At 45.9% G+C, this 24,904-nt stretch overlaps 1 protein-coding gene across 3 annotated transcripts in view; it reads right to left on the bottom strand.

Annotated features, from left to right (window-relative positions):
* Window positions 1-24,904, bottom strand: part of FER1L6 (fer-1 like family member 6) — a 217,004-nt gene that overhangs the window by 22,573 nt on the left and 169,527 nt on the right. For all 3 annotated transcript variants that reach the window (XM_073679859.1, XM_073679860.1, XM_073679861.1), the window contains 6 exons: window positions 22,184-22,338; window positions 10,765-10,907; window positions 9,761-9,849; window positions 8,923-9,021; window positions 4,459-4,700; window positions 3,875-4,038 (listed from right to left, as the gene is read on the bottom strand). In XM_073679859.1, the coding sequence (XP_073535960.1) occupies window positions 3,875-4,038; window positions 4,459-4,700; window positions 8,923-9,021; window positions 9,761-9,849; window positions 10,765-10,907; window positions 22,184-22,338 (892 nt within the window). The remainder of the gene's footprint in view (window positions 1-3,874; window positions 4,039-4,458; window positions 4,701-8,922; window positions 9,022-9,760; window positions 9,850-10,764; window positions 10,908-22,183; window positions 22,339-24,904) is intronic.

Raw genomic sequence — 24,904 nt, 5'->3', positions numbered from 1 at the left:
GTTGAGCCCTGCTGCCAGCATAGTAAGGAGGTGTGCAGGATTCCTTCTGCGCAGTTAGAATGCAGGTGACATTACCAGACAGGCTTTGGGTGCAGGTGGAGGATCGAGAGGAGGTTGAGGAGGCAGAAGCAGTGGGGGAACTTCGAGATAAAGAGGAATGACGCACAACTCGTGGGGACGGTAAGACTTGGACAGCAGCCCCTTGTCCTGCTGTCACCATAGTTACCCAGTGCCCAGTCAGCGACATGTAACGCCCCTGTCCATGCCTACTCGTCCAAGTGTCTGTGGTGAAATGCACCCTGTCACACACAGAGTTTCTCAAAGAAGCGGTGATGTTGTGTGCGACGTGCTGGTGGAGCGCAGGCACACCTTTCTTTGAGAAGTAATGCCGAATGGGCATCTGGTACTGGGGCACTGCGACGGACATAAGGTCTCGAAAATCCTCTGTGTCCACCAGGCGGAAAGGCAGCATTTCTGTAGCCAACAGCTTGCAGATGGTGAAATTCAACCTCTTAGCTTTGTCATGGCTAGGAGGAAATGGTCTTTTACTTGTCCACATCTGAGGGACCGAGGGATGGCTATTGTGCTTAGACAGGGTTGAGTAGGCTGTCCCCAGCAAACTGCCGGTCTGTGAGGAAGATGCAGGCGGACATGTTAGGTTGCCTTGATCCAAAGGTGGTGCTCTCGATGTCAGAGAGTGCTCAACACCAGCAGGTGTTTCCACTTCCAAATGAACTGACGACCTGCCAATCAAACTGGCTATTGCGGGTAAAGAGGTGGCAGGTCTGCGTCCAAAAACATGTGTGACTGCTGTCCCCCCAGTCACAGAGGATGAAGAGGCCGCGGATGCACAAGATGGGGCAGACGGTGGTTGGCCCGGCCCGCTAGGCCGCATTGTAGCACAGTGAGCTTCCCACTGCAACTTATGCTTCATGTCCATGTGACGGTTCATGCATGAAGTACTCAAACTATGGATTTTTTGGCCTCTACTTAGCTTTTGGTGACAAATATTACAGATAACACGAGTTGGGTCATCCTTATCTATCTGAAAAAATGCCCAGGCTATGCAAGGCTTAGAGCCCATGCGACAAGAAGAGCAACTACAACTTGTGGTCAGAGGCAGAGTTGTGGTTGAGGATGCAGTTGTTGACGTGCTTCCAGTACTCCGTCTCTGTCCAGGAAGGCGCAACCTAACTTCGTCGTCAATAGCATCTGTGACGCCCCGCTGCGCTTGGTATCACAGATCCTAGAAGAGTGCATTGATGGAATCCTCCACAAGAGGCCCCCATAAACATTCACACATCTCCACCTTCCACCTCAGACCAGCAGAGGGAGCCCGTTAGGGATATAAATAGGGAAGGTGGAGCCAGGCAGTTTAGTCTGTTGAGAAAGTTCCTGCGGTTGCTAGCCTGCAGTGGAGCTCATCCAAACTAAGACTTAGTTGTAGCTAGGCAGTTATATTCCTCTGAAGAGTTCCTGCAGTAGAGAAGCCTAAGAGAGGTCAGTCTGCAGTGGAGCTCAGTCTAGTCTAGAGAACTCAGTTAATAGTTTAGCAGTGGAGCACGAGGCTCCTGCTAGCTAGATTCAGGGAGCCCAGTTAGAGCTTAAGGTGTGCCGGCGCCATAAGATCGGTGAAGCTCGGCAAGCTGCCGTTAGTGTGTATAGCCTAGTGAGGGCCCGAGTAGGCCGAAGGCGAGTGGCGAGTTAGTACATAAGGGGCAGAGGAGCTTAACCAGCTCACCCCGAAGCATTTACCGGACACCAGATCCGAGCTTACCGGGATCTCTATGACCCAGTAAGGCATAACTGGAATCCCTGGAGAACTACAAGTCCCAGGATCGCTAAGGTGCTGATACATAACAGAGCCAGGAGACGCTTAGGCCCCGCATACTGGGAGCGTGAACTCCAAGACAAGGCCCTACCATAAGGTCAGCCAGCGCAGGACAGAGACAAATTAGGCCTAGCTCCAGGCAGGTCAGAAACTTACTACGCAGAGGCAAGAAACAGGAGGCCCTACACCCGCTCATTGGGGAGGATCCTGATATGCACCCTTCACCCTACAGTGCTCCGGGATGTGCCTGAATTTCCTCCAGTAAAAGGTACTGAAGTGACTACCGTGTCCGTTCCCGTTCTTGCTCTGACCCAGCTGGGTCTCGCCTGTCCTGCATTCCCCCTGCATAAGCTTTTCTGAGGCCTAGCTCCACCTGTGGGGAGCTATACCATCGAGCTGCCTTATCACCGGCCTCAGTGGACTGCTGCAGCGCTGGTGCTTCTCACCAGATACCACAGGTGGCGTCACGAACTCTTATAAAATTAACAATTATCCACCCTTTTAAAGAGTGACCCCAGGGTACGGGCCCGGGAGCCGACAACCGCGACATCCCCAAGGCCAGGCAAAGGCCCGGGTACCGAGTCATCCCCATCCCCTGGGCTAGTCACATCCTCCTCCACCTCCTCTGCTGACCTCATCGACTGGATGACTGTGGGTTGACAGTAAGTGGGATCTCCAACCTCCTCATCATCACCCTGTGTGTTCTCACACCAGTCGTCCTCAGAGCCAACCTCTTCCTGTCCTGACCGAAAAGTCAAGTTGTCGCTCCAATCAGGAATTTGAGTCTCATCATCGTCTTCATCACTGTCTCCACCAACAGGAGTTACAGTTTGGGAACGAGGGTCTACATTATGCTCAGAACCTTCTTCATCTGGTCCTGGATCCGACTTATAAAGATTCTGGGCATCAGTGCAGATCATTTCCTTGTCTGGATTAACAGAAGCTCTGGAGCAGACCTCCGTTTCCCAGGCTATAGTATGAGTAAACAGCTGTGCAGACTCAACCATCTGTGTTACCCCATACTCAGACGGGCAGCTGGAGACTTGGGAGCTGTGAGGAAGCAAGTGCGATTTGGGTGACACCTCTGAGGACTGGAGTATTTGTGATGTTGAAGTTGAGGTGGAGGAGAGCCCACTTGAAGGAGCACTTGATATCTGTTGAAGCACCTGCTGTTTTTGTGCCTCATCTGGAATTTGTAGCGATGGGCGTGTCTGTAAGAAAGGGATCGTATCACATTGTCCACGAAAAGAAGCAGACATCTTAGTTTGGCTGGAAGATGGTCTTTCTTCTGCAGATGTTACTCCCCCCCCACCGTGAGGGGGCTCGACCCACCAGCGGACAGGCACCAGAATTGGGAGAGGGGGGCTGGCCGTCAGGGTCCACTGCGGCTCTGGCACAAACCCGGCGACACGGAGGTGGCACGGGCAGGAACGGACTGGCCGTGTCGGCTTCGCACTTTTTTGGTTTTAGAGAAGGGCATGACATGCCTATATCTGTGTCTCCCCCTCCTTTTACTCCTCCACCTCTTTTCTTTTCGCATGACTATATGTACTTGTCACTTTTCCATGTGTTAGTTGTGTCTTCTGAGCAGTTTGTCAGCTTTTGGACACCTTTGAAGGTGTTTTCTATCTGTTTCTATGTGTTTTTGTTTGCCTGCCATTGGTTTTAACGGTGTTCGACGAACAGTTCGACGAACAGTACGGCGAACATACGGGTGTTCGACGAACCGAACCGAACTCGAACACTACGGGGGTGGCTCAACACTAGTCCTAAGTCACTCTGTTAGAGAGCCAGTGGTGGATCCTTGTTATTACTGCAACTATGGGCAGCAGAGGAGCAGCGGAGAGCAGAAAGAGACATCACATTACACAAAGTTAGCATCTCAAATATGCAAAACGTTAGAATACACTTGGACTCTGTTCATCAGAATGTGACCGACAAGGAATGGGTCGCCCTCTTTTCGACCTACATATCAGCATTATCATGTATGTGCCGTATTTAGATCTCTTATTTGGAAGAACGGTCTCATAAAGCAGAACTTACTGTCAGTTCTCCGGACTTCACAAAAGGCCACCAGCCTCGAATTCTTTTTTGCTGAAATATGGAGATCCGGTTCTCATCCTTTAGGGTTGTGGACATACTGAGGTCGCAGCTCTTGGCAGTCTTGGCTCCACGATGGAATCCATTCAGGTTTAATTCCATCGAACCTGGAAAATGTGTCATCTTTGTCTAGCTTATGCATAAAAATGCATAAATATAATAACACAACACACAAATCATCTGTATGGAAAGGCCGTACCCACTTAATTAAACCCAGGAGTAATGTATAATTTGTATATCAGGGCTTTGTGACACTTTGGGACGCTACCGTAGAATCTGAAGCGAGGGCCTCACATAACAATGTCAACTCATAGGGGGCAGGTTTTTCTATGTCTGGTCTCTTAGCCCAAACTTTGGGGAAATGGGGATCCAATGGTTTTAGATTCTGTTTCTTAAAGATCTACAGTAAGGGTAACTCCCTGAAAGGTATGAAACTTCACAAACCAACCAAGAGGGTAGAAAATACATTTGGCCATGACATAAGTCTATAAAAATATAGGAGGACATTGAGTATCTGTGCTACATACCCAAGAAGTCATCAGACGAAAGTCTCTCAAAATCCCAAACCTGGAGCACGAGAACAGCCGGGATTTTACGTTCTGTCTTCTCCAGGGAAAATATGTTTTCACGTTTACTGACCACAACTTGCCTCTCCGCGGGCAAATATTGAAATGGGTAGACAAATCGCCAGTTGAAATTCCCTTCTCCTGTCAGAGAATTGTAGTGGACGTCTGTCTCTTGGTTGTCATCTTCAAGGCCCTTCAACCATCTAGAAAAATAAGAAGTACTTAAGACTTAAAGAGGACCTGTCAATTGCTATAAGTAGGTCATTTTTATACCTGGTGTAAATGCCACTTTCTCCTGAATTAGGCATTGTTTTTCTATTGTTCCTACGCCTATCTGTTCCTGAGATATGGCCCACTCTTCCCAGTGTATAAATGTAGTCTTTTTAGACAACTGGGTGTGGTTCTCATGAAGACGCCCACAGAGAAGAGCTGAGGGACACGCCCACTTGCTACACTTATACACAGGGAATAAAGGGCACTAGCTCAGTAATGGAGAGGAGCAGAAACAAAAGAAAAACATCTCCGGATTCAGGAAAAGAGCGTCATTTACACCACGCAAAAAATATTACATATTTATGGCAAGTAACAGGTCCTCTTTAGACAGTTTCTTCAAGTTGCACAATCCCTACTTGTTAGAATTGATAATTAGCAGATCACAAAATGTCCCCATGCTAGGACCCCAACGATCAGCTGGAATCTGTAATCAGTAGTAAGCGTTCAATTTCCCAGCAGCGCCACCACAGGGCAAATAAAGTATTACATAGTGCCCATACAATTCAATGAGTTGTCAGTGTAATGATGGACTGGTCCTCCAGAGTGAGAGATGCTCTGAGTAATTGCTCTCCTCTATGGAAAAAAAGATGAGTATTCAGAATAAAGGATCTCCTTCTTTTAACTCAGAATTCCCTTAAAAGAATATATGAAAATGGGTTTTCTTAATTTTTTTAGGGGTTGAGTAGTTAATTTGCTAGCCTAAATTTTACTCAAAAAGTATATGAATATAAACACAGGTGACTGTCCAACTGATGGTAAACTACAATTATCAGCATGCTCTGGATAATATTGTAGTGTATTAGGCCGTATAAATTGGACCGAGATCGGACAGTGCACGGACTGGCCGGCAGCTCTCCTGACCCGAGCGTGACAGCTTCATGTATTTCTATGCAGCTCAGGTTGGGGGACCCGCCGGCCAGTCCTTGCGCTGCATTCTGATCTCGGTCCAATTAATACGGCCATCTGACTGCGCCCTTAGGCTCCACTCTCCAATATTGCAAGGAATTATAACAGGTAAAATATTATTATTATTTATTATTATAGCGCCATTTATTCCATGGCGCTTTACATGTGATAGGGATATACATAGCAAAAACATTTACATAATCTTAACAAAATGAGTCAGCTCTGGTACAGGAGGAGCGAGGACCCTGCCCGCGAGGGCTCACAATCTACAAGGGATGGGTGAGGATACAGTAGGTGGGGGTAGAGGAGATCATGCAGTAATGTGGTGGAGCAGTGGTTACTGCAGGTTGTAGGCTTGTCGGAAGAGGTGAGTCTTCAGGTTTCTTTTGAAGGCTTCCATGGTAGGCGAGAGTCTGATGTGTTGGGGTACGGAGTTCCAGAGTAGGGGGGATGCACGGGAGAAATCTTGTATGCGATTGTGGGAAGAGGAAATAAGAGGGGAGTAGAGAAGGAGATCTTGTGAGAATCGGAGGTTGCGTGCAGGTAAGTACCGGGAGACTAGGTCACAGATATATGGAGGAGACAGGTTGTGGATGGCTTTGTATGCCAAGGTTAGGGTTTTGAACTGGAGTCTCTGGGCAATGGGGAGCCAGTGAAGGGATTGACAGAGGGGGGAGGCCGGGGAATAGCGGGGGACAGGTGGATTAGTCGAGCAGCAGAGTTTAGGATAGATTGGAGGGGCGCAAGAGTGGTAGAAGGGAGGCCACAGAGCAGGAGGTTGCAGTAGTCGAGGCGGGAGATGATGAGGGCATGCACTAGTGTTTTTGCAGAGTCTTTGCTGAGGAATGCACGGATCCGGGAGATATTTTTGAGTTGGAGTCGGCAGGAAGTGGAAAGGGCTTGGATATGTGGTTTGAAGGAGAGATCAGAGTCCAGGGTTACTCCAAGGCAGCGAGCTTGTGGGACTGGGGAGAGTGAACAGTCATTGACGTTGATGGATAGGTCAAATGCGGGATATAAATGAGAGGGTGGAAAGATGATGAACTCTGTTTTATCCATTTTGAGTTTTAGAAATCTGGCAGAGAAGAAGGATGAGATGGCGGACAGACATTGTGGGATTTTGGTTAGTAGGGAGGAGATATCGGGTCCAGAGAGGTAGATCTGTGTGTCATCAGCATAGAGGTGATACTGAAAGCCGTGAGACTCTATGAGCTGTCACAGGCCAAAGGTGTAGATGGAGAAGAGCAGAGGTCCTAGAACTGAACCTTGGGGGACACCGACAGATAGGGGACGAGATGAGGAGGTGGTGCGTGAGTGGGAGACGCTGAATGTCCTGTCTGTTAAGTATGAGGAGATCCAAGATAGGGCCAAGTCCGTGATGCCAAGAGATGAGAGAATCTGTAGTAAGAGGGAATAGTCCACTGTGTCGAAGGCAGATGACAGGTCAAGAAGGAGGCGGATGGAGTAGTGTCGCTTGGATTTGGCGTTTAGTAGGTCGTTGGTGACTTTGGTCAGGGCAGTTTCGGTCGAGTTATGCGGTTGGAAGCCAGATTGCAGGCGGTCGAAGAGGGAACAGGAGGAGAGGTGGGAGGACAGTTCAAGGTGGACATGTTGTTCTAGTAGTTTTGAGGCAAAGGTGAGAAGTGATATGGGGCGGTAGCTAGTCAGAGAGCATGAGTCAAGGGAGGGCTTTTTGAGGATGGGTGTGATTGCGGCATGTTTGAAACATGAGGGGAAGACACCGGTTGTTAGTGACAGGTTGAAGAGGTGGGTTAGGGTTGGGATGAAGACTGTGGTAAGGTTAGGGATGATGTGGGATGGGATTGGGTCAAGTTCGCAGGTGGTGAGGTGTGATTTGGAGAGTAAAGAGGAGACTTGACCTTCTGTAATGGTGGAAAAGTGGGGTTTGGAGGAGGAAGGTTGAGTAGATATGAGGAGGGGTTGTACGGACTTTAGGCAAAAGCTTTGTCTGATAGTGTCAATCTTCTGCTTGAAGAATGAGGCAAAGTCTTCGGCTGAGATGAGAGAAGAGGAAGGAGGTGCTGGGGGACGAAGGAGAGAATTGAAAGTGTTAAATAGCTGTTTAGGGTTGTGAGACAGTGAGGATATGAGAGATGAGAAGTAGGTTTGTTTTGCTGTAGTGAGTGCGGACTTGAAAATAGTGAGGGATTGTTTGAATGCGATGAAGTGCTCGATGGAGTGAGACCTTTTCCATCTCCGCTCCGCAACCCTGGAGGCCCGTCGCAGTTCTTTAGTAAGTTTGGTGTGCCAGGGTTGCCTGATGATTGTGCGAGATTTGGTGTGTGTGAGAGGGGCGATCGAGTCGAGAGCTGCAGCTATTGTGGTGTTATATGAAGCGGCAGCAACATCTGCATTGTGTAAGGAATTTATGTCTGTAAGAAGGAGGAGGGATTCAGAGAGTGAGTGTAGGTCAAGGTGTGTGAGGTTTCTGCGAGCGTGTGTAAGTTTGTGGAGTGGGGATTGTGCACTTGGAGAGGAGAGAGTAGAGAATGTGAGGAGGTTATGGTCAGAGAAAGGGAGGGGTGAGTTAGAGAGGTTAGATAGGGAACTGAGGCGGGTGAAGATGAGGTCCAGTGTGTGGCCATCTTTATGAGTAGCTACCGAAGACCATTGAGCAAGGCCGAAGGAGGAAGTGAGGGATAGGAGCTTAGAGACAGACGAGTGGGAAGTGTCAATGGGGATGTTGAAGTCACCCATTATGATAGTGGGGATGTCAGTGGAAAGGAAGTGAAGCAGCCAGGTGGTGAAGTGGTCTAAGAAAGTGATGGATAGCCCTGGGGGTCGGTAAATAACGGCCAGTTGGAGGTCAGAAGGGGAATAGATGTGCACACAGTGCACCTCAAAAGAGGGGAGTGTAACAGAGGGTGGCAGTGATATTTGGGTGAAAGCGCAGGTATCTGACAGGAGAAAATCTACGCCTCCGCCATGTTTGCCGTAGGGGCGGGGGGTGTGGGAAAGGTGGAATCCGCCATATGAAAGTGCAGCTGGGGAGGCTGTGTCAGAGGGGGTGAGCCAGGTTTCGGTGATGGCGAGGAAGGAAAGTTTGTTAGTAATGAAAAGGTCGTGGATGTAGGAAAGTTTGTTGCAGACGGAGCGAGCGTTCCATAGAGCTCCTGTTAGAGCAGCTGAGGAAGTGGGGATTAATATACTATACACCTGCAGAACATCGCATAATGCATGCAGCTTGTACCTGCCTTTGAGATACATGAAACAGTACACACTCACCCTTTGACATAGATATCACTTGATTTTTGCCCTGTGAATATATTCTCATCCTCCAGTATCACATCCTCTGTATTCCAAATGATTATCCTTAATTCATATCTGTTAAAACAGAAAATACAAATATTTTATATAAAAATGTAGGTAAGAAAAGTATCTACGGTGATCAGATGACGGCAATCACACATTGGAGGGGAGGAGCTATCAGTAGATTAACCCCACCCACGAGGAGCAGAATTGAGCATAAGTAGGCTGATATTTCTAACCCCACACGTACACCAGCACCCACCTTACTGGGACCCGAAGGAGCAGTCGTTCTCCTTTTTTTCCTATAATTTGCAGTTAGTTTCTGTATGCCTTGTTTTTTACAGTTTTCAAATTGCTATTTATATTGTTGTTTTATGATTATTCTAATTATTATCACAGTAAGATAATAAAAGATGCTCAATGCCTGCAAAGTAATATACACTCCTTATAATGAAATTACAATACCAAGAAGGAAAATTTTCTGCTAATGTGAGTCTAAAAATATGAACTAAATCATCATAGGGATTAAATGTATGGTTATGCCAGGATTTGCCTCTGTAACATTCATGTGAAATGGGCTAATGCTGTGATCAGGAGTTTCAAAGTATCAGAAATTGGATTATTTCAAATATTATGTGGACCGGTATTTAGACCCGAGCCAACTGCAGGTCTACCTACAGCCTCATAGGGTAGGTAGACCTGTAGACCTGTTTGATCATCCAGTACCAATAAAGACTAATATCATTGTACTAATTCAATAAAAATGGTATCAACAATCACATGTGAATACAAGATAAAATTAACACAAATTTACCCCTTTGGCTTTCGGGGCGAGATATCAACAGGAGGGCCTGGAAGGGGCAAATCGGTTGGAAACATGTCCACCCACATCTGTATCCGCCCCTACAAAAATAGAGCCCATATTAGGAAAGTTATGATCAAATATATCATACAGTTTTTCTTTATTTAGTAAATTTCATGGCCATTTTGCCTTAAAGAGATTGCCCTATTTGGGACATGTATGTAATATACAGAGGATATGCAATAAATATCAGATAGATAGGGTTCCCACTAATAGGTCGATAATGAACTCTTGTCATATGCCACTGCCAGTGGAGAAGGAGCCGCGCATGCGCAGCTCCCTTCATCTTTTTGGATTTCCAAACATTCCAATGCAAGTAAGTAGTGCAAGTCGCGCATGCGCAGCCACTTCTCCATTCTCAGGAATATGCCAGACTTTTGAGACCCTGATCTATCAGACATTTATAGCAAATCCACAGGCTCTTCAGTATGGGACTGTGCATGCGCATAAATATCCTGTATGACAATAATTTTTCAGAATAAAAGACATCATTATTTCAATATATGTATAAACTATACGTAATTAAATCCTTTCATTTACAGATTACATAACTGGAACCAGATAGTAACACTCTGCACCCTACTTAGCATTTTCCAAGAAATGCTAAAGGAAGTTCTGCAGCAGCTGAGGATTGTAAAACAGGATTGACTGATAGGTAGGTCTCTAGAGGTTATGGACTTGTCTGAATTGGATTCAAGGGCTTCATGTCCCATGATGCCCTCCCTGACTGCAGCAATATCTCTTTAAAAGCATAATATAAGGAATGTCTTGTCAGTCAATCTTTTACGGTTGAGATGTAGATATAAATAAATATATAAATAAATAAAGATATTATTTCCTCAATTTGACCTTTCTAAAATAAGTAATTTAAGACTATTTGAAATGACAGCGTAATGTTATAGCTACGGTTATGTAAGACACTATTGGAATTTATAGCTTTATATTTTACTCCATACCTGCTCCATTCCAGGCTTATCTCGGTGATACAAGGCTCGGGTTTCAATGTGTTCAGGAACCAGTTTACATCCAATTCCCGGGATCTCCTTCCAGGAGTGAAGAACTTTCAGTGCAAGGTGTTCATAGGATTCCACTTTTTCATCTATTGTGAGGCAGAAGATATAGAATAAAGCGATGGATGATGCACCATGTGCCGCCATATAGTGCCTCTGTACCGCACTTTATCTGAATGATACACCATCAATCTCTTATTTCTAGGAAACTCCTGAAGTACAAAGCTACAACACCAGACACAGGTGCAGTACCAGACACAGTTGCACATTTGAATGAGCCACTGTTCCCAGACAGTTTTGGGGGGTAAAAGTGAGATGGAATTTAAATGTCCCACAATTTGGGATTCAATTAATAAAGATATATTATGCTCTTGAGATGTGAAGTTCCAATTCCATAAGAGAAGAAGGGTTATTCAATGAGAAACAATCAGAATTTTTGGATTTACATATAGGATGTAGCGATCAATATGATAACACCATTTCCCAGGAGTGGAACAATCAGAGGAAAAGTATAATAGAAACACGTCACCACTTCTGTATTTTTCACCCACCACTGGTTCTGGCTTATAAATACTGATCACCAACACCAATATACCTAAGGCAACAATCAACTACATGGCCCGAGTTAAAAATTGCCAAGACTTTATTGAAAACATATACAAGACAAAAATGCACAAAATAAAAACAAGGCACACCACATACGTTCTGCTATATATTATATATTGATGGCCTTTACTATAATTTTTTTCTGCATCTAGCTCTGAAAAAATATTTGGCCTTCTAGCTGTGTGTGGGACTTTCTCTATTAGTCCATCTATACAGACCTCCATCAGGTTGCAAATTAAAAATAATTTTTATCTGCATCTACCTCTGAAAAAATATTTGGGCTTCTAGCTGTGTGTGGGACTTGTTCTATTAGTCCATCTATACTGACCTCCATCAGGTTGCAAATTAAAAATAATTTTTATCTGCATCTACCTCTGAAAAAATATTTGGGCTTCTAGCTGTGTGTGGGACTTGTTCTATTAGTCCATCTATACTGACCTCCATCAGGTTGCAAACTGAATATAATTTTTTTCTGCATCTAGCTCTGAAAAAATATTTGGCCTTCTAGCAGTGTGTGGGACTTTCTCTATTAGTCCATCTATACTGACCTCCATCAGGTTGCAAATTAAAAATAATTTTTTTTCTGCATCTACCTCTGAAAAAATATTGGGCTTCTAGCTGTGTGTGGGACTTGTTCTATTAATCCATCTATACAGACCTCCATCAGGTTGCAAACTGAATATAATTTTTTTCTGCATCTACCTCTGAAAAAATATTTGGGCTTCTAGCTGTGTGTGGGACTTTCTCTATTAGTCCATCTATACTGACCTCCATCAGGTTGCAAATTAAAAATAATTTTTATCTGCATCTACCTCTGAAAAAATATTTGGGCTTCTAGCTGTGTGTGGGACTTGTTCTATTAGTCCATCTATACTGACCTCCATCAGGTTGCAAACTGAATATAATTTTTTTCTGCATCTAGCTCTGAAAAAATATTTGGCCTTCTAGCAGTGTGTGGGACTTGTTCTATTAGTCCACCTATACTGACCTCCATCAGGTTGCAAATTCAAAATAATTTTTTGTCTGCATCTAGCTCTGAAAAAATATTTGGCCTTCTAGCAGTGTGTGGGACTTTCTCTATTAGTCCAGCTATACTGACCTCCATCAGGTTGCAAACTGAATATATTTTTTTTCTGCATCTAACCCAGCCAATAGTTTTGGCCTAATACCACAGTTTGGCCACTCAGCTCTGCTCGGTTCCCATCCATTGTTTTTTTGTGCAAACAACTCCAGAGTTGTGAATTAGTTAACCACCAAAATGAGTGGAAAAAGGCCTGCTGCTGGTGGAAAGGGGAATAGGCGTGTTGGGAAGGGGAAAAAAGGTTGTGTCCGTGGGGTAGGTGTTAAAGCAACAGTAACATCTGCAGAAGAAAGACCATCTTCCAGCCAAACTAAAATGTCTACTTCTTTTAGCGGACAATGTGATAAGATCCCTTTCTTATGGCCACGCCAATCGCTACAAATTCCAGATGAGGCACAAAAACAGCAGGTGCTTCAACGGATATCAAGTGCTCCTTTAAGTGGGCTTTCCTCCACATCAACTTCAACATCACAAATACTCCAGTCCTCAAAGGTGTCACCCCAATCGCACTTGCTTCCTCACAGCTCCCAAATCTCCAGCTGCCCGTCTGAGTATGAGGTAGAACAGATGGTTGAGTCTGCAGAGCTGTTTACTCATACTATAGCCTGGGAATCAGAGGTCGACTCCAGCGCTTCTGTGAATCCAGACGAGGAAATGATCTGCACTGATGCCCAGAATCTTTATGAGTCGGATCCAGGACCAGACGCAGAAGGTTCTGACCATAATGTAGACCCTCATTCCCAAACTGTAACTCCTGTTGGTGGAGACAATGAGGAAGACGATGATGAGACTCAAATACCTGATTGGAGCGACAACTTTAGTTTTTTGTCAGGGCAGGAACAGGTTGGCTCTGAGGACGACGGGTGTGATAACGCACAGGGTGATGATGATGAGGTTGGAGATCCCACTTACTGTCAACCCACAGTCAGCCAAGAGATGAGGTCAGCAGAGGAGGTGGAGGAAGATGCTAGTGACGACGAGGTCAGGTTGTGCCTTCCTGGACAGAGACGTAGTACTGGAAGCAAGTCAACAACTGCATCCTCAAACACAACTCTGCCTCTCACCACAAGTCGTGGTGGCTCTTCAGGTCGCATGGGTGCTAAGCCTTGCATAGCCTGGGCATTTTTTCAGATCGATAAAGATGACCCAACTCGTGTTATCTGTAACATTTGTCAGCAAAAGCTAAGTAGAGGCCAAAAAATACATAGTTTGAGTACTTCATGCATGAACCGGCACATGGACATGAAGCATAAGTTGCAGTGGGAAGCTCAGTGTGCTACAATGCGGCCTAGCCGGCCGGGCCAACCACCGTCTGCTATATCTTGTGCATCCGCGGCCTCTTCATCCTCTGTGACTGGGGGGACAGCAGTCACACCTGTTTTGGGGCGCAGACCTGCCACCTCTTTACCCGCAACAGCCAGCGTGATTGGCAGGTCATCATTTTCTTTGGAGGTGGTAACACCAGCTGGTGTTGAGCGCTGTCCGACATCGATAGCACCACCTTTGGATCAAGGCAACCTAACATGTCCGCCTGCATCTTCCTCACAGACCGGCAGTTTGCCGGGGACACCCTTATCAACCCCGTCTAAGCACAATAGCCAGCCCTCGGTCCCTCAGATGTGGACAAGTAAAAGTCCATTTCCTCCTAGCCATGAGAAAGCTAAGAGGTTGAATTTCACCATCTGCAAGCTCTTGGCTACAGAAATGCTGCCTTTCCGCCTGGTGGACACAGAGGATTTTCGAGACCTTATGTCCGTCGCAGTGCCCCAGTACCAGATGCCCAGTCGGCACTACTTCTCAAAGAAAGGTGTGCCTGCGCTCCATCAGCATGTCGCACACAACATCACCGCTTCTTTGAGAAACTCTGTGTGTGACAGGGTGCATTTCACCACAGACACTTGGACGAGTAGGCATGGACAGGGGCGTTACATGTCGCTGACTGGGCACTGGGTAACTATGGTGACAGCAGGACAAGGGGCTGCTGTCCAAGTCTTGCCGTCCCCACGAGTTGTGCGTCAATCCTCTTTATGTCAAAGCTCCTCCACTGCTTCTGCCTCCTCAACCTCCTCTCGGTCTTCCACCTGCACCCAAAGCCTGTCTGGTCATGCCACAAGCTTTCTAACTGCGCAGAAGGGATCCTGCACACCTCCTTACTATGCTGGCAGTAGGGCTCAACGTCATCAGGCGGTTTTTACTTTGAAATGTCTGGGAAATGTGAGTCACACAGCTGAGGAGTTGTAGTCAGCTCTGGAGAACCAATTTCATGAATGGTTGTCTCCACTGGACCTGAAACCAGGGAAGGCCGTGTGCGACAATGCTGCAAACCTGGGTGCGGCCCTTCGCCGGGGCAATGTCACACACGTGCCTTGTATGGCTCACGTGTTGAACCTGGTTGTCCAGCAATTTTTAGCCCACTATCCCAGACTAGATGGCCTTCTGCAGAGGGCACGGTCGCTGTGTGCTCACTTCCGCCGTTCGCATCCCGCAGCTCAGCGACTTACATCTCTACAGAAGTCGTTGGGCCTGCCACTTCACCGGCTAAAATGCGATGTGCCTACCCGGTGGAATTCAACTCTGCACATGTTGCAGCGACTGTGGCAGCACCGACAAGCCCTGGTGCAATACGTTCTGACGTATAGCCTGGGCCAACGAGATCCAGAGGTGGGGCAAATCACGCTGGAGGAGTGGTCTCAGATCAGGGACCTATGCACCCTTCTGCACAGTTTTGAAATGGCGACGAAGATGTTTAGTGCTGACGATGCCATTATCAGCATGACTATTCCGGTGATTTACATGCTGGAGCACATGTTAAACAGAATTCGGAGTCAGGTGGTGGCACAAGAGGAGGTGGAGGAAGTAGAGGAGGAGGAGTTGTATGCGGAAGGGCTAACATCTGCAAGGTCCAGACGGTCGGCAGCACCAAGGCGGCAGGCATGTGAGGGTGGGGGAGATGGTTTACCAGGGCGCATGGTAGCAGCCAAACTAGTGAGGAAGGTGCAGGAGCCCAGGAAGAAGTGGAGGACGAACTGATGGAAGACTCATCAGATGAGGGAGACCTTGATCACATTTCTGTTGTGCGAGGTTTGGGGGAGAGGACAGAGGAAGGAAGCATGATTGTTACCTCGCCACCAACACAACAGGGACTTGGTGCTCCTGGATGCGCAACACACATGAGTGCCTTCTTGCTGCACTACCTGCAACATGACCCTCGAATTGTGAGAATTAGAAATAATCCTGACTACTGGGTTGCCACACTGTTAGATCCCCGGTACAAAAGTAAATTTGCAGAAATTATTCCTGCCATAGAAAGGGATGCACGCATGCAGGAGTATCAGCAGAGACTGTTGCAGAATCTTACATGTGCTTTTCCACAAAACACCAGTGGTGCACGTAGTGAATCTCACAGTTCTAACTTGCCAACCGTGGGACCGTCAAGTGTTCAGCACTCAAACCGTAACAGAACCACAGTATCTGCTGGTAACATCAATTTTGCGGAATCATTTCACCACTTTTTTAGCCCATCCTTTGCAAGGCCACAGGAGACAAGAAGTCTGACACATAGTCAACGCCTAGAGACGATGATACAGGAGTATCTCCAAGTAAACATTGAAGCCATGACTGTGTCACTGGACCCTTGCTCTTTTTGGGCTTCCAATCTGGATAAATGGCCGGAGCTAGCCACTTACGCCTTGGAGATCTTGTCATGCCCCGCAGCCAGCGTTCTGTCTGAACGTGTGTTCAGCGCTGCTGGTGGCGTGCTGACAGATAAGCGCACGCGGCTCTCCACTGATAATGTAGACAGACTCACGTTCATAAAGATGAACAAATCATGGATCCGAAACGACTTTTCTACCCCTGTGTCATCCTGGGGAGAGTAAAAGATGGATGATTGGTTAAAATCACCCTACCAACCGTTTTAAGCTTTCAAATTACTAATCATGTTTATCTGTATCTTGGCTGGAAAATAATTTGGGCTTTGTAGCAGTGTGCAGCACTGATTCTATTAGGCCATCTATAATAAGCTCCACCAGATTTAAAATTACTAATCATGTTTATCTGTATCTTGGCTGGAAAATAATTTGGGCTTTGTAGCAGTGTGCAGCACTGATCCTATTAGGCCATCTATACTAAGCTCCACCAGATTTAAAATTAATAATAATTTTTAGCTGCATCTAGCCCGGAAAATAATTTTGGGGCTCCGAGATGCGCAAGACACATAAGTGCCTTCTTGCTGCACTACCTGCAACATGACCCTCATATTGTCAGAATTCGACGTAATCATGACTACTGGGTTGCCACACTCTTAGATCCCCCAAACTTTTCGATCAACCTTTTCATTTTAATAAAGACCAAAAAAATTGTCATTTTTGAAATTATAAGCATTAGCAGGTTATTAGAAACTGAAATCAAACAGTTTTCAACTCAAAACTTTATTCTAGGTGATGTTACATTTTCACATAGGACCCCTTGTTCGAAAGGAGCTTCTGAACTCTCTCGTCCATTGAATTTGTCAGGTTTTGGATGGTTTCTGCTTCAATTGTTTTGCATGAGGACAGAATACCCTCCCAGAGCTGTTGCTTAGATGTGAACTGCCTCCCGCCATCATAGACACTCCTTTTGATGATGCTCCAGAGGTTCTGAATGGGGTAGAGGTCAGAGGAGCATGGGGGTCACACCATAAGTTTGTCCCCTTTTATGCCCATATCAGCCAGAGATGCAGATGTTTTATGTGCAGCATGAGATGGTGCATTATCATGCAAAAAAATTATCTTGCTGTGAAATACACGGTTCTTCTTCTTGAACCATGGCAGGAAGTGCTGTTTGAGAAAATCCACATACATTATGGAGTTCATCTTTAGCGCCTTCAGGGATCCTAAAGGGGCCGACAATCTCTCTCCCCATGATTCCAGCCCAAAACATTACTCCACCTCCTCCTTGTTGGCGCTGTAGCCGTTTTTGCGTGGGGTGTCCATCAACCAGCCATCCTCCACTCCATCCATCTGGACCATCGAGCGCTGCACGGCACTCATCCGTGAACAAAACAGTTTTGAAATCAGTCTTCATGTAATGTTTAGCCCACTGGAGCCGTTTCTGCTTGTGTGAAGTGGATAGAGGAGGTCGACAGGATGGCGTATGCACAGCTGCAAACCTCTGAAGGACCCTGCATCTTGTTGTTCGGGGGACGTTGGAGGCACCAGCAGCTTCAAAAACTTGTCTGCTGCTATGACAAGGCTTTTTTGCTGCTGCTCTTTTAACCTGACGTAATTGCCTGTAGGAAAGAGTCCTCAATTTGCCCTTATCAGCACGCACACGTGTGTACTGTGAATCAGCTACATACTTCTTGATTGCCAAGACACTTCATCCTGATCATCGCACAATGTTGATTGTAGTCATGCCTTGACCTAAACACTCCACAATTTGTTGCTTCTCAGCAGCCGACACATCCTTTTTCTTTCCCATTTTGGCAGAAAATGTAGGCTGCTTAATAATGTGAGACAGCCTTCTTAAGTAGTCTTGCCTTTCATTGGACACACCTGCCAAACTAATTAGCACAGGTGTCTGCAATTGCTTACAGTGATATAAAGAGCCCTGACACACATCACCATCAATGAGTTTAACTGACAAACAAACAAATTCTTCCCTTATCACTCCTAAACACTTTTTGCATAATAATTTGGAACACAGTGTACATGTGCTTTTCCACAAAACACCAGTGGTTCACATAGTGAATCTTACAGTTCTAACTTGCCAACCGTGGTCTGTATGGAGTTGTTCAATAAAGGGCCCAAAATTAAGATAACATAGATGGGAGAGGTCTCTATGAATAGGAATTCCTAAGTATTTGATACCCTGTGAGGGCCAGGCAAAGGGAAAGTTGGACTGGATGGAATCCTATATGGATTTGGGGAGGGAGACATCGAGGGCCTCAGACTTCGCTGCATTGATTTTAAAATTTGACCATGTAACAAAGTGATCTATTTCAGCCATAACAGCATGGATGGATATATGTGATTGAGTGATATATACTAGGACATCATCAGCAAATAGAGAGCACTTGTACTCGGTGCCTCCCACCTCAATCCACCTAATATTGGGGTTATGGCGAATTGATGAGAGCAGGTGCTCCGTCACTAGGATGTATAAGAGAGGGGACAGAGGACATCCCTGCCTTGTCCCATTGGTAATTGTGAAAGGTGATGAAAATGTTCTGATGCACCCCCTGGGCCTTGGGACACCCGGAGCCGGACCCTTTTTGGTGGATGCTGGTGGTTGTAGTATTCGTGGCGGCGACCCGGTTCCGTGGCTCAGGGTGGTCAAACCAGTGGCGGAACTATTTATGTGGTTTTGATGTTTAAATGTCCGACTACGCCACCCGTGGATTGCGGTCAGAGTGAACCGCCGCTGCAGGGCAGACCGCTGAGGCTGGTGTTGTGGGTGCAGCAGAGCGTAGCATAACTCCCCACGGGAGGAGTATAGCCTCAGGGCAGTGTATGCGGAGGATGGGGGTGATGGTGCAGGGCAGCAGCAGTAACGACACGGAGTCAGTGATGCAGTCCAGGGCCTTTACTCACAGTTCTTATTATCCAGACCACGTCTGCAGGTAACGGCTGCCCACGTCGTACTGTGCTCACCAGGTGAGGGGCTCAGACAACTCCCAGATAACTTTGGAGCGCTTCACAGGACCCCCTTTGTGTGTCCTTTGTCTGGCCTTTCTTACCAACCCTTCTGTCCGGCTGCCTCGGGCCTCCTCTTGGTAAACTTGGCGCCAGTTTCCCTGACCCTATGTGGTGCCTTCCTAGCGGGTGTAGCGAGGGGCTGCGCCACATAAAATGTCACAGCCTCCGGTTTCTAGCTGAGGGTCGTTTCCTGCCTCCACTAGTTTCGGGGACCGGTCTCCCCCTTTGGCCTGACCCCTCCACGCAGGTGGATTCGGGCGTGCGGTGGCGACTCATCCGTCCGCACCCCTGGGATCCCTTCATTCCTCGTTCCTGGAGCCTTCTCCGCTCCTCTTCCTTCCTTCTCCCTCTTCCAGGCCTGGGCCTCTGTTACTAGGCCCGCCTCCGGAGCAGAGCTCATGCAGAGCCCCTGCTCCCTGCCACTTCTGCTCAGACTTCTCTGCACTGAACTAAGATGGTGCCCACCTTTTATACTCCCTTCTCAATGCACCCAGGAACTGCTTCCTCCCTGCTCCTGCACTACAGGGTTCCCCTTCCTCAGTGTTCCCTCCCCCCACTCCAGCCAGGGACAGGGACTGTCGTGCCCATCTCAGAGGCATATTTGTCGCCCTGCCCCACGGCAATGTGGTGTAATGCATGCAGGTGTCGGGTCCTGATCCACACTCCATCCTTACCTGAGAGTGAGATATCACACCTCTGGGTGAGGTGCAATACCTCTGTAGCAACCGAGCCCTCAGGGTGCTACAGTTCCATTTATCTTCAGCCTAGGTGACGTATTGTGATACAGGGCTGTGATTTTGGCTATAAAAGGGTCCCCTAGACCCCTACCCCAAGCTTTTTAAGAGAATCATATATGGCGTGCCAGGAGACTCTATGGAATGCTTTCTCAGCATCCAACGAGAGTATCTAATTACAAATTTTTAACTGCATCTAGCCCAGGAAATACTTTGTGCCTAGTAGCAGTGTCTGCTAGTCAGCGGATTATCCCGGCTGTTAAGCAAGCTACACCACCTGTAGTTTGGACACTTAATTTTTTCAAAGGAAATGCTTCGGGACCACGGGATACTCAGTGAAGAGCATCAGGAGGCACCCCAAGGCATAGGGGCTGAGACTGGCAGTAGGATGCCTTGCGGTGGACAGCCGAGCTCGATCCTTATAAAAGCTTTTTAACTGCAGCAGCTTTAGTGGACGCTACTGGAGCTGGAATTACGCGGCTGCTGGCATGAGACTTGCCCTCCAATAGATCCTTGTAAATGGATTTAAAGTGTATTCATTCAAATTAGAGAGACAATTTAAATTAAAAAGCTTAGAGCTGCCTCCACCACAGGGGGGCTCGCTCGACCCACCAGCGGACAGGCACCAGTATTGGGAGAGGGGGGCTGGCCGTCAGGGTTCACCGCGGCTCTGGCACAAACCCGGCGACACGGAGGTGGCACGGGCAGGAGCGGACTGAACGTGTCGGCTTCTCACTTTTTGGATTTTAGAAGGGCATGACATGCCTATATCGGTGTCTCCCCCTCCTTTTACTCCTCCACCTCTTTTCTTTTCGCATGACTATATGTACTTGTCACTTTTCCATGTGTTAGTTGTGTCTTCTGAGCAGTTTGTCAGCTTTTGGACACCTTTGAAGGTGTTTTCTATGTGTTTCTATGTGTTTTTGTTTGCCTGCCATTGGTTTTAACGGTGTTCGAAGGTGTTCGACGAACAGTTCGACGAACAGTTCGGCGAACAGTTCGGCGAACACACGGGTGTTCGACGAACCGAACCGAACTCGAACACTACGGGGGTGGCTCAACACTATTCAAGAGACTGAGTGAACATGTTACATCATTTCATCATTAGTGTTCACTAATCTCTATTTAAAAAAATTATGTCTTTTTTTGGGAAAAAATATAATTGTGCTTTTTTATGGTGATTTTTCTGCCACTTTTTTTTGGTAAATGCACTCAAGAGGTGTCTTCTGTTGAAATATGGTTGAAAGGTACAACCGAAGAGCCGAAAATGAATGAAAACTCCCGGCTTCAGTGGTATTTGATGGTATGTGGGCATAGGAACACCTTCTAAAGTTGGAGCAAGTTTCTTAAAATTAGTTTCTGGGTAGATTTGTCCAAATTGGGCAAAAAATTTGATTTGGACTCAATCTGAACAGAATCTAAAGTTTATTATCGTCTACGGTCTCTGCAGACCCTAAAGCACATTAAGTGAGGTTATAAAAGATCATACTCATCTGTCCTTGTTCTGCTGCCACAGCCATCTCCTGCCCAGTCCTCTGGTCCTCTCGTTTGGTCACTGACTAGGCTTCATGTGGTCACGTATATGACGTGTATCACGTCTCATGTATCTGCATGAGGTCTAGTTAGCGCCAAAAGACCCAAAGAGTTAATCGGAGACCAGAAGTCCAAAGAAAATCCCAAAACCAGAGACTGGAAATGATGGTTGGAGGACAGGGCAGGGAGCCACGGCAGCAGGATGGGCCAGGGACAAGCCTAGGTCATGTGGGTATAATATTTTATTATTTTTAACCCCTTTCTGGTTCTAAAAAAAAATCCAGAAAAATGGCAGGTAATTTTTGGTGCATTTGTTTCGCTCAAGTCAAAACATGAAAAATTCGAATTCTGGAGAATCCGAACTTTTCGTGAAATTTGTGACGGATCTGATTTGTTTCGAAACGATTCTCTCATCTGCTTTACCTATTTTTTCTTCAAAAGGAAGTCCCATCAGGACAATCCGAATTCATATAGCACTGTTGTTGCCGTGGGAATAATGTGGCAGGCATATGGGATGTTATGGCTGTCATGGGAAATTTTTTATGTAAAAACTCCTAGGCAAAATCTCTGGAGGGAACATGAGGCGTCTCATCGCTGGAAGAAGTCTTTGCGCAGTCTGCTGAGTTTCGCCAAGGAGCTAATTTCCTATTATAGAGCCGCATTCCCTACAATGGAGGCTGAATGACTTCAATAAAGATCATGTCTCTCCTCTATCTGGGATGTTCTGCACTTACCGTCTTCATCAAACATGGTTTGTCCTGAAAAAACTTTGCTTCCAATCTGTATCTGACCCGGTTGGAAAATCGGGGCAGCGAGCTTGTTGTCTTTACATAGTTTGGTCAATATCTCTGTGGGCTTGGTGCTGTCCCTCCAGGCGTTGTATCCCTCTCTAGAAATAAGACAATATGTCATTTAGTAGTCAAATATGTAAGGCTTGATGAAAGGCATTGTCAGATTCCTCATTGGAATTGTCCTTTAATTTAAAGGAATATTTTAAAGGTGAGAAATATTTGGCTAATAGTATTTGCTATTCTAATTTTCAGTCTACAGAGGCTTCAGTCACTCCTCCTGAAACAGTTTTGCAGAAATCTACCAGAGAGTAAGGCGACTTTCCCACGATGAGTTTTTGAGACTTACCAACACTTCAGCCAAGAGATGGAGAAGATTCAGATGTAAAAGACTTCTTAGGCTACATTCCCACAATGAGCTTTTGATGAGTTTATGATGTTGCAGATTTTCTGCACCCATTAAAGGGGTTGTCCACCGCTTTTACATTGATGCCCTATCCATAGGATAGGGCATCATTGTATGATCGGCCGGGGTCCCGCACATGGCACCCTCGCCGATCAGCTGTTATCAGTGCCGGCCGGAAGTGCTCACCTGCGGGGCTGCGCCGTCAAGCAGATCCGCCTCAATGCAATTGAATAGGATGCGGACGTGTAGTAGACCGTGGTGGCCACTACCACTTGACGGCGGAGCCCCATAGGTGAGCACTTCCGGCCGGCAGCTGCCGGCACCGATAACAGCTGATCGGCGGGGGTGCCATGTTCAGGACTATGGATAGGGAATCAATTTAAAAGTAGTGGACAACTTCTTTAAGTAAAATAGGTTATTTGCATTTTTTTTCCGAAAATCTGCCATATCAAATGTTCACCGAAAGCTCATAGTGGGAACGTAGCCTAACAGAGGTAAATTAGTAAAAAAGAAAATTCAGACAATGTTTTTTTCAATGACGCTCATTGTACAGGGAAATAAGACCTGGAAACATGCTTCTCCAGGCCAACACAATAACGGCGATACCAAGTTATATATATATATATATATATATATATATATATATATATATATATATATATAATTTTTTTTTGTTTGTTTGTTTTGTTGTTTTATTTTTTTTTGCTGTTTTAAAAAAAATCCGAACTTTGTAAAAGTTGAAGAATTGAAGGGAATCAGATTTGGAGAAGTTTTATATAAATTCTTTCAGAGTTTTTCACCCATTCTTACCTATATAATGACTGGGAAAAAAATGCATGCAGAAATGTATGGTTCTTTATGCAGCGTTTTTCCTGCTATGAGAAATGTCTGCAGCAAATTCTGAAGGTGTGCACATACCCTAACAGGAGAATGTTAGGCTGCCCACATACACCATTGATCAGTGACCGCTAATCCTACCAAAATCAGTGAAGCTTGTTGACTTTGATCCAGTGTGTAATGCCACCTGTCGCTTTCCAAATCCATGTTCCCATACTTTTGAGCCATGGCTACTACATTTCTTTCTACTGGGGTCTCATGAGACTCTCTAACGTCTGATGTCTCAGCTCCACCATCGGTGGTGGAGGTCCGTGCTTAAATGAAAAGTATCGCTCAATTTTTTTTTCCAGTCTTCCGAATTGAGTACAGCATTAAAATAAGTACAGAATTAGTCAATTATGTTGTTTTGGAAACTGCCTCCCCAACAAGTACAACCCCTGGCAAAAATTATTGAATCATCAAGCTCGAAGGATGTTCATTCAGTTGTTTAATGTTGTTGAAAAAAAGCAGATCACAGACATGGCACAAAACTAAAGTCATTTCAAATGGCAACTTTATGGCTTTAAGAAACACTAAAAGAAATAAAGAAAAAAATGTGGTACTCAGTAAGGGTAATTTTTTTCAGACCAAGCAGAGGGAAAAAATTATGGAATCACTCAATTCTGAGGAAAAAATTATGGAATCACCCTGTAAATTTTCATTTCCAAAACTAACACCTGCATCAAATTAGATCTGCTCGTTAGTCTGCATCTAAAAAGGAGTGATCACACCTTGGAGAGCTGTTGCACCAAGTGGACTGACATGAATCATGGCTCCAACACAAAAGATGTCAATTGAAACAAAGGAGAGGATTATCAAACTCTTAAAAGAAGGTAAATCATCATGCAATGTTGCAAAAGATATTAGTTGTTCACAGTCAGCTGTGTCTAAAATCTGGACCAAATACAAACAACATGGGAAGGTTGATAAAGGCCAACATACTGGTAGACGAAGGAAGACCTCAAAGCGTCAAGACCGGAAACTTAAAGCAATATGTCTCCAAAACAGGAAATGCACAACGAAACAAATGAGGAACGAATGGGAGGAAATTGGAGTCAATGTTTGTGACCGAACTGTAAGAAACCGCCTAAAGGAAATGGGATTTACATACAGAAAAGCTAAACAAAAGCCATCATTAACACCTAAACAGAAAAAAACAAGGTTACAATGGGCTAAGGAAAAGCAATCGTGGACTGTGGATGACTGGATGAAAGTCATATTCAGTGATGAATCGCGAATCTGCATAGGGCAAGGTGATGATGCTGGAATTTTTGTTTGGTGCCGTTCCAATGAGATTTATAAAGATGACTGTGACGCACCCCCTGGGCCATGTTCAAGGGATTACCCGGAGCCGGATCTGGATAGGGGTAGTAGTCCTTGTGGCG

Source organism: Phyllobates terribilis, unplaced genomic scaffold (assembly GCF_046119375.1).
Source record: "Phyllobates terribilis strain yellow unplaced genomic scaffold, ASM4611937v1 Scaffold_4__5_contigs__length_816908805, whole genome shotgun sequence".
Taxonomy (NCBI): domain Eukaryota; kingdom Metazoa; phylum Chordata; class Amphibia; order Anura; family Dendrobatidae; genus Phyllobates; species Phyllobates terribilis.
The sequence above is the reverse complement of the archived record's forward strand: the minus strand, read 5'-3'. Positions and strand labels throughout refer to the sequence as shown.